Raw genomic sequence first — 10,706 nt, forward strand, 5'->3', positions numbered from 1 at the left:
TATCTACCTGTGCCATCTCTGATTCCCTTTCTCTTCTCACTCCCAGTATCCGGGAGGAGAGGAATAAGAAGGTGAGCGAAGGCAAATAGTTCAAACCAGTCCTTTAAGATCTGGGAAGATGGCTGGAACAATAGCAAGAATGACTGTTTCCAGTATAATCAAAGCAAGCCTGAATTACTGAGTTTTGGTGCTGGGTAGGTCATTTATTTGCAGGTAATGCCAGACTTTCGAAGATCTGTTATGTGCCCAGTGAATGGAAATATATGTTAAGCCATGGTTTGGTTAACTACGGAAAAAATAGTTGGCTGAATTCAGATGTTAAGCCCAAACCAAATAAATGGTTTAGCTATTTGCTGAAGGCATTCCATTTAACAACAGTATAACTAGTCTGTTACATAAGTTAGTGAATAGCTTGCCTAATTTGATTGTTACAAGATTACTTTAACTACAGGTTTTGATGAGCGTTTGACATTTTTCTGATTTCTTGAATTATATGCATATTCTTGTTCATTTGCGACTTCTGTAAGCTATACTTCCAATCTGTTTCCTACTTTGGTCCTCAGTACATGAAGTGAAAAGTTTGCTCTTTTTTGCATAGTTAGTGGGTTTGAGGTAAATGTTGTAAACCTTACAAATTCCTTGGGTACTTATATATCCCCTAAAATCTTTGAATTTTTTTTTCTCAAATAGCCCCTGGCCATATCCATTTGGTAATGTGGGTTATTATATACCACATAAAATCTGGGATGGATTTTATAAAAGTTGCATGGTCCTGTTTTAAACAAGGATGCTCAGACCCAAGTCCGAGGGTCACAGTCCTGAGCACATCCAAAGTCTAATTTTTAATGTGACTAGAAAAGGAAAATTATCAAATATGTAGGAAATAACCATAACTTTGTTTAGCAAATTTAGATTAACTGCATTTAATTTTTGTTTTAGCTACAGTCATTAAAACCTTCATTCTGTGCCACTGCCTCCTGCCCCAGATAAACCACAAACCCCTGGCAGTAAAATGTATGTCTTCCACGAGTGGCCAGGGGTGTCAAACTGCCGGCCTGTGGGCCGGATGCATCACGAAACCGCGCCCACCCCATTGCTGGCAATGGGAAAAAAGCTCCAATACATCACGTGATGTCGTGAGTTTGACATGTCTGTTCTAGGCAATTTAGACAGTTTAAAATGTCTTTGAGAAAGTATCCATTGAGGTAAAATTAGAATATCTCTATGATAACATATTAGCAGAACACTTTGACACAATAATATGAAAGAAAATGTATATATACTGTGCTGGGTAACACACTACCAGACTAAATTCTGAATTTACTTGGAATAAATGCTATTCAACTCTGTTCAATGAGAATTGAGAGTAGACTTTAGCTGCAGTGCTAACCTGGGCAAATATTTATGTGACAGAAATTTGCTATACGATGAAGGAAGGTTCTGTTACCATGACTTCTTCAGCTGCAAATCCCAAGATTCTGTATAGGAATTCTCGTCTACTCCGTATGGTGTTCCTACAACTCCATCGCCAGCAAAGGGCTGACTTATTTTGTGATGTTGTCCTACAAGCAGAAGGTACTACTAATTTTTTAAAAAAACCTGAGAGATGGGTACCAAAAAATAGAATGGATCAAGTTGTATTTTGGCTGAATTTTTTTTAGAGCTTTGCAAGTCCTCAAAAACAGATGCCTATATGCATCTACCGCTTTTTTTTTTGAAAGGAGAGATCTTATTTTTCAGCTCACATAATTGTTTTCATAAGTTAACCCATATGTTTCCATATATGTGTATATTTATCATGCTTTGTTGGATAAAAAGGAGCAATAGCTTTGGCTTTTTGTAAAGTACCCCTTTTATAGGATATGCATAGTTCTAATAATTATCCAAAATGTCTATTATTCATTTTCTTACTGCAATAATTTAATGTAGAATATGATGGAAGCTTGTCTCCATTGCCCTGTTCTCAGTGCCATGATTTGCCTCGAAATTTGAAGTATTATGAAATCGCCGGTGAATCCATTTTGCTATCTCACCCATGCACCTCAGACTGTGACTCCCAGAATTCCTCAATCATATCCATAAGCTATTAGATTGAGGAAAAATGGAATTTAGAATTCTTTGTCTTTCCACCCAATTGCCCATACAGATAGTCCTCATTTTATGACAACATATGGACCAGAATTTCAGTCATTGAGCAAAATAGTCATTAGATGCCTGCCCAACTGTTTAACTTGATGATCATAATCCAGGCACTTCCAGTTATGGCCATTAAGCAATCTCTGAAGATGTTAAGCAGACAGAATAGCACTATACCACTTCTTAGTGCTTTACAGCCCTCTCTAAGCAATTTACAGAGTCAGTAACTTTGCCCCTAACAATCTGGGTCCTCATTGTACCAACCTCAGAAGGATGGAAGGCTGAGTCGATTTGAGCCTATGAGGATCAAACTGCTGGCAGTCGGCAGAACTAGCATGCAATAATGCATTTTTTTAATAAATATTTTATTATTTTTTATTTTTACAAACAAGTGCTTAATAGACAATGTGTTGACTGGGTCTATTAATAATTCCGTGGTACATATAAGCTTATTCAAACTAAACCCAATATTACACCATCCAATACCTCCTCTCTTCTTCCGGTAATAAACATTTTTCCACATTAAGCAATACAACAATGCAATTCTTATTGTTATTAATAGATATACAGTTGAATATCAGCATTTATTACAGTTTTCTAATAATATAACATCAGTTTAAAATATCTTTTTTAACCAAAACATATCTTAATTGCATTTGCACTCAATATCCTTTTATTCAGTCAGTATCCTATTCTTGCTTTTTTTTTCAGTTTTAATTTCCCATCCGTATTCAAAATATCTCAATCATTTATAGTTTCAAAACAAGTTATATTTGGGTAACCAAAAACTTACCTTATTCAAAGTTCTTAGCATTTTTCTTATTTCCCTTTTCATGTCAAAATGTGATGTTCTAATTACCAATCTTAGCTATCTAGTTATTGCTATTTCTAGCAATCTATTCTTAACCATATTCGAACATCTAATTGATAATATAATATCCCTGCTAATAGGTCAAAGCTTCTGTTTTCTTCAGTCTTACTCTAGCTTTCTTCCTTTGCCAACTAACTTTCCAAGTCTGTGCATTTGGATCCTAAAATAATTCTTCCTCTATTTTTGTGCATATTACTTGGAGCAAAAGAAAAAAATTAGTTAAAATATTTTTGGAATAGCTAGCCCATTGATATTCATTAAACAGCCTCCTTCCTTCTCCAATTCCCCACAGTTCTGGTAACAGCTCTATCTCACTCAGTGACCAATATTGTCATCATGAGTTGAGAAATATCTGTAGAGGTGGAAAGTCCCCTCATTTCCATCCCTTTTAAGTAAAGTGGGTTGCAATATGGAAGTTGGGTTCTGAATAGGAATGGAGTACAGGTGGTCCTTGACTTACAATTTGTTTAATGACCGTTCAAAGTTATAATGGCAGTGAAAATAACTGACCATTTTTAACACTTATACCATTGCAGCATCCCCGTAGTTACATGAGCAAACTTCAGACACTTGGCAACTAGTTCCTATATGATGTTTGCAGCTCTTCTGGAGTGATGTGATAACTTTTTGTATCCTTGAATAGAATAGAGCTGGAAGGGACGTTGGAGGTCTTCTAGTCCAGCCCCTTGCTCAAGAGGAGAACCTATACCATTGATGGCGAACCTTTTACAGACTGAGTGCCCAAACTGCAACCCAAAACTGGGGGGGGGGAGTGACATGGCCATTTGGGTGGGTGTGGCCAATTGGGTGGGCGTGGCTGGACTAAAAAGTTCAATCAATTCCAAATTTGCGAGATCTTTTTTTTCCTGCAAGAAGTTAAAATTGATTGAACTTTTTTTCCCCCACGTGGAGGTGTAAAGCAAAAAGGTTTTATAAAACCCATCTGAAGGCCTAGGTGTGGGGCAACAGTGCGCATGGCCAGAGAGGGCCATGTCATAGGTTCGCTACCACCGACCTATACCATCTCAGACAAGAGGCTGTCTAGCCTCTTCTTTAAAAACTCCAGTGATGGAGCGCTCAGGATTTTTGGAGGCAAGCTGTTCCACTGGTTAATTATCTTCACTGTCAGGAAGTTTCTCCTTAATACCAGGTTGCTTCTCTCTTTGATCAGTTTCCAACCATTGTTTCTCGTCATTCCCTCTGGTGCTCTGGTGAACAAAGTGACCCCCTCTTCCTTGTGGCAGCCCCTCAGATACTGGAATACTACTATCATCTCTCCCCTATTTCTTTTATTCGACTAGGACTCCATGGTCCCTCTCACAGTCACTGTTGCTGAGCCAGGTCTTGCCTAATCTGTATTTATACCTTCGATTTTTCCTGCCTAAATGTAAAACTTCGCTTTTCTCCACATTGAAACTCAACTCACCTTCTGACAAGCAAAATCAATGGGAAAGCCATATTCACTTTATAACAGTGTTATTAACAGCTGCAGTGATTCACTTAACAACTATAAAATGGGACAAAACCCAGTTAACAACCGTCTTGCTTAGCAACAGAAAATTTGGGCTCAATTGTGATTGTAAGTTGAGGACTACTTGTATTAAACTCTTGCACTTGAAACATTTAACCGTAGTGAAATTTTGCAAAGAAATGTGTGATAGATCCAGGGAAGTTATTTGGAGTGCTGCTATTGTTACTTGTTATTTTTATTTATTTTGAATTCTTCCATTGAAATCTATGGAGCCATTTGAGGTGCTTAATTTTACCTCCGGCATGCCTATGGATTTGTTTAATATCTTGTTGTGAATAAAATACATAATGGTAGTTTATACAGTTTGTAATTGTTTTGTTACTCAGTTGTCCCCAAATTAGACCAAATTGCTAGGTATTTGTCTTAAAGCTAAGAACTCTAAATTAACTATTAAAATGTATACTTTAACACTACCCAGTAAGTTAATGTAAAAGGAAGGATGGAGTGAGCTAAAATATCTTTTTTTATACAGGAACCCCTGTTCTTGCAACTTTGTTTTAGAAGTACAACTATTTTAAATTAACATGTGAAAAATGCAATTTAGGATACTTAAATATAATTAAATACATTATATAAATTAGTATGCTTAAAATTGAATCATCTATGATCAATGATCTGTATACTGGGAATGGCAATAACTGGCGAATGGACCAAAGCCTTTTCATCTACCCTGTCATCTTCCAATGAAGTCCAGATTCCTCTCTGACACCCTGCCTTTTCACATCTTTGCAGTTCTGTTCTGTCAGAAAAAGGGAGCAAGGACAGTTGCTTGGGGAGGTTGCTTCAAGGTGCATGTAGGTATTTGATTTAGCATGTTCCTTCCATTTCTTGCCAGGCCAAGTAAAATAGACTTCCTAAAGTGCTTCTGGTTAGCTGCTCTGGGAACAGAATTTAGGACTAGATATGCCTTTGCCCTGACCCAGTACAATTCTCACTTTCCTGACATTATGTATTGACTGTGGGAGAATTTCAAGACTAGCCCATGGAGAACATCTTCAGTCAAAATTGATGGTCCACTGGTAAAGTACCTGCTAATAATGGTGTTCTTTGTAGGCGAAGCCGTTCCAGCTCATTGTTGCATCCTGTCGGCCTGCAGCCCCTTCTTCACAGAGCAGTTGGAGCGAGAAATGCCCCCCAAGGGACACAAGGTGGTGCTGGAAATTCGGGGGCTGAAAATTGGGACATTGCGTAAATTGGTAGATTTCCTCTATACGTCTGAAATGGAAGTGTCCCGGGAAGAAGCTCAGGATATTCTTGCAGCTGCACGACAGCTTCAGGTGTCAGAACTTGATTCTTTACAGTTAGAGGGAGGAAAATTAGTAAAAAAAACATTGGGCCGGCGTTTAAACAGGAACTGCTTGCAGATAACCAATCCAGTGTCCACATCAGAGACGAGTTTAATTCATTCTTCTGGTCCCTCTGGAGGTAGCTTGACATCCTGGGTACCTGCAGGCAAGCAAGCAACATCCAGCAATAATTTTATATCACGCTCCAAAGAAATAAGTAGCCACAACAGTACCGATCAGAAGGACGTCAAGAAGCAAAAGCTTACTACAGCATTGCTAAGTAGTGACAAACAGATTTCAAAAGGCCAAACAATTACTGCTGATCCCCAGAAAACAAAAGTTAAAAAACGCCCTTCGGGCACAATAAGGAATATAATGGGCAATAATGAGAGTGGTGGTCTGCACAGAAAGGAGACTGAGACTGGAGAGAGACACACTAGAGCTGGTTTGCAGACTTCAAAAAAGATCAAGCTCAGCCGTCCAAAGCTTTCCTTCCCACCTCTGTCTACGCCACGTGCCACCGAGGACCATTGCACTGTGACATCCAGCAAATCGCCAGGGTCTGTCAGACGTCTCTGGAGACGAAAATGTCCTGGGAAGGATGAGACAAAAAAAGAAGATAGTATCCATTTTTGTGACTTCAGAAGCCCCCCTCTTCTTCCAAAATCTAAAGGCAGAAAGCGCATCTCCAGTGATCCAACATCCTGCCCAAACTGTCCCCAAGAAATAGGTCACATAGGCCGAGTGAAGCTCAGAAAAGTTATCAATGGCAGCTGCTGGGAAGTGGTGCGTGAATCGCCTGCTGTGCAGCCAACAGCGGTGGCGAACAGTGCGCGTACTTTGAAAGATGAGGGCTCCCAATCTCAAATCAGACTTCCTAAACCAGAAGTAGCAGATGTGCAGCAGTTGGCTTGGTCTGCTAAACTGCTCCCTGCAACTGCTGAGGCTGCACCGGTTCCTGACAAAAGTGTGATAAAACAACAGCCAGAACTACCTGAGAAGAAGGTGGCCTTAGATGAAGGAGCTGATGCTGCTGGGAATCATTATGACCTGGAGACCTTTGTGCTGGATCATCTGGTCAAGGAAGAGCAGTATGATAGCCTTGCTTCAGCTGGAGAGTTGGAACAGATGCTAGACTTGCTTCTGGCTGATGAGGATGCCACTGGAGGAATCCAGAGCACCACTATTACACAAAGCCTGTGTGCTTCACCCCAGGAAAATGAGAATGTCCTGGGAAACACTGGAATAGAAGAAAAAGAGAGATGTTGTACAGTAGGTCCACAGTTGTACAAGATAAAAATTACTGAAGCTTGTGACTCAACAAATGGGAGCTCTTTGTTGGACCCTGTCCTTAACAGTCTTCCTCTTGTAACGCCTGAGCCTACTGGTGAGTGCCTTTCCTTGTCCAGATCGGCCTCTCCCCAATTGGGGGATTGGGCAACGGCTCAGTGTCAGCTGTCTGAATCGACAAATGGGACGGCAAAATTTGCTGAGCCTTTGTCTGTCACTTGGACAGGTGATGAGGACCAAGGACCTCTAACGTATGACATGGGAATCTCAGATACAGAAACAAAGTCACTTACTGAAGCTGTTCTGAGCAACCCTGTGCAGCACAACTCGGACTGCAAGCTGCCATCCTTCTTAGACAGCCTAGAAGAAGAAACCATAGACATTGGTGGGGTAGAGGACCTCTTGCTTAATATTGAATGTGTCCGGCCAGATCCTTCTCCTATATCTGAAACTGAAGTGGACGTTCTGAACTAGTGAGTGCAAGTAGTGGCAAGGAATTACGTTGACGGTGAGGTGGGCTAGCAGACAGTATTGCACTTAAAATTCACATGCCACAAAAAGCAATTAATAGATTCCAGAATGTTTTCAGCATTTTGATCAGATGATGGAAAAGCCCCCTTTAAAATTAAGCTGGGGAGAGGCTGCTTCATTATCACCAATTATCAGCCTCATTTAATCATGATGACCGTGACGTTGATACAATCTATTCTTTGCGTACAGGCCACCCTTCCAGGATGCCGGGGTTCTTCTGGTCTATTGTGGGATAGGTAACCTACAGGGAATCTACAGCATTACTTCTGCGAAAAGCAATAACGTTTTTTGTTCCGAGAGACAGCTTGGGGCTGGTAATAATTTTACACAAGTGTGTTCTATTTAATTTCCTTTATAGATCATAGTATAATTGTCTTATAGTAAACACAAGATTTTAAAATGCCAGTCTGTTTAAAGCGTGAGGACAAAATTATGTTTTCTGGGAAGAGCTCTTTTGTGAAACAGTGTCGTTCTCAACTGTTTTAAGTTCTGTGCTTCCCTTTAACATTTAAATGTTTTATTGAATGGCTAATGAATTAACCAAACTTGGAAATAAAATTCATTGATGTTAGGATGATTGTTTTGTCCCAAGCTGGGAGCTACTACTTTGAGTTAGGAGTTTGAAGGCAATATAAAGGACTTGGCAAAAGGATAAGAACTGCCCTCTTTGTAGTGGCTCGTCAGTTCAGTTTCTTCATTTTTTTTGGTTTAAAGGTCAGATTGGAACTGGGAAGGCAATCTCGCTGCTATATTTCTGTCACTGGAGATCACAGAGCACCAACTCAACAGCACTTGCAGCAGTAGATGCTTTGCTGTACGTTAATTCTCTTCTTAAAACCAGTAGGTTGCTGGAAGCAGCACCCCTTCCTCCTACTTCTAGCCTGATGGCCTGCTTGAATTGAGCCGATTTTTCGCCTGACAAGTGGCCTGCAGTATTGAAACACTTGATACAGGGAACTAAGTGCCTTGCTGGCTTTCTGTATTTTAAAAGAGTCATCTCCCTAGAGCAGGGGTCGGCAACCTCGGCTCTTTTATGACTCGTGGACTTCAACTCTCAGAATTCCTGAGCCAGCTATGCTGGCTCAGGAATTCTGGGAGTTGAAGTCCACGAGTCATAAAAGAGCCGAGGTTGCCGACCCCTGCCCTAGAGGCTTGAGAATAATTGCCAAGTTGCTTGTTTTTCATTGAAACCATCTCCCTTGTGTTTGCAGCTTCTTCACAGAGAAGTGTATTCAAGTGCAGTGGCCTATACCTCCACGAAGCTGTGCCAAATACTTCCTTCTCTCACAACCCAAAGCTCTTCATGTAGGCAGAACATTCTGAAGAGCAGATGGCACAAAGACTGGAATAAATATTGAGTTGCAACTTGTTCAAATAAAAATTCCAAGTTTTCTTGGTGCTTTGTATCATATTTACGTTGAAGCCATCTTGTGGAGTTAATTATGGCTAAAGGAAATAAAACAATGAATACACACAAATAATACAAACTTGGGTAAGAATAGGGGAGATTTATAGTCAGCATAATAAACTAGAAGTTAACAGTAAAGTTAACTGTCTTGAGCAAGTATTTTGTGCATAGGGGAAAGCATGTGGATTAAATGATTAAATATTAAAACTTCAAAGGCTAAGTACTGATACTAGCAATATAATAGTATAAATAAAAGGAAAAGAGAAAAATGAAAACTAGTAGCCAGTGCTTCTTTAATCAGAAGAGAAAAATAGGTTTAAAGATTGTAATTAGCAATTTATGCCCTCCAGCAGAATGGTTTGGATTCTCCAACTTGGCTGATTCCTTAGTCAATTTAAAAAACCAAAAAACCAAAACAATGCTGATAAGAAACTTGGGTTTTCAGGATTCATTATACTGTCATGACCCTGGAGTTAAGGAACAGGTGAAGTAAAACAAGTAGTTGTGAAGAATTATTCCCTTTTCTCTGCCAACACAATCCTAAATAGCTTTGGATTTCATTCAATTCTAGAGGGACCAAATACTGTAGAGATTTTAAGTACAACTTCTAAAATACCACTAGCAAACAAGCATATATTTAGGTTTTATTGGGGGGAAAATACAGGATAAAAAATTAGCATGGTAGCCCGGAGCTGTGGGAGGGATAAAAGTGCAGTAGTAAAAAAAGAAAAATATGTTTTCAGAAGTCATACACATGCTTGGGAGGGTAAGTTAACACTTCAGCAGATGAAACGGCATGTGAACACAGATGTACAACTTTAATTCACAAAACTGGATCAATCTAAACTATGCCGTGACAGAATCTCATGACACCTTTATTTCACAGGACAGAACTGAACAAGAAATAGAGGAAGGCAGTTAAGCTTTACTGAAAATAAAAGTTCTTCCCCAAAATGTTCCCAGGAGTAACAAACATTTGAAAAGATGGTGGGTCAGGAAAGGATAACATCTGGTCCATTCTTCTTTGTAAAGGAGGAGCAGCAGTTTCAGAGATACGACCAGAGTTTACCCCACTTCATCATATCTCATCATGAATGCTCCAGCTCACAGGACAAACGGACAGTTGTAGAGGCTGCAGAAAACAAAAGATGGCTTTTAGGCACAGCTCCTACTCCCCAGTTCAAGAGCATCACTTACAACTTCCACGTGTACAATGGTTTTAATTACATTTCTAAACCACGCAGTACAGATGCACATGGCTATCCATGGTACAACCCTTAAGAGATGTTCCCACAATATAAGGATATAGAATTTAAGGTTCCAGAGTTGTAAACTATGACTCATTTTAGGTATTGTGATCAATGATCTCCAAGTACATTTGTTCAAATATTGTACAGGAGCCAGTTGATTGGCACAGGGTTCAAGACATTTTATTTGTCTTGAGGCAATCCTCGAGATAATGACCATTCGCTAACCCTTCACAATTATGGTGGCACTGAACAGAGAGTTATGACTGCTTCCTGAAGTTATGGCCGCTGCAGTGCCCCGTACATCACGTGATCAAAACTAGGGTGTTTGCAGCCTGCCTACCCTTATAACCAGAGACACTTCAAAACACACACACACACAAAGCCATTCTGGATGTGAACTTAC

General features: G+C 39.8%; 1 protein-coding gene across 1 annotated transcript; it reads left to right on the top strand.

The window, feature by feature from the left end:
• Positions 1–1,448: 1,448 nt before the first annotated feature.
• On the top strand, positions 1,449–7,891 carry BTBD18 (BTB domain containing 18; the record flags this gene model as incomplete). Its single annotated transcript, XM_083360932.1, has 2 exons — positions 1,449–1,575; positions 5,592–7,891. 2 exons carry the CDS (start codon positions 1,449–1,451, stop codon positions 7,586–7,588), a joined length of 2,124 nt encoding a protein of 707 aa, XP_083217058.1. The 3' UTR covers positions 7,589–7,891.
• Between the last annotated feature and the right edge of the window lie 2,815 nt (positions 7,892–10,706).

This window comes from Vipera ursinii (genome assembly GCF_947247035.1).
Source record: "Vipera ursinii genome assembly, chromosome: 1".
NCBI lineage: Eukaryota > Metazoa > Chordata > Lepidosauria > Squamata > Viperidae > Vipera > Vipera ursinii.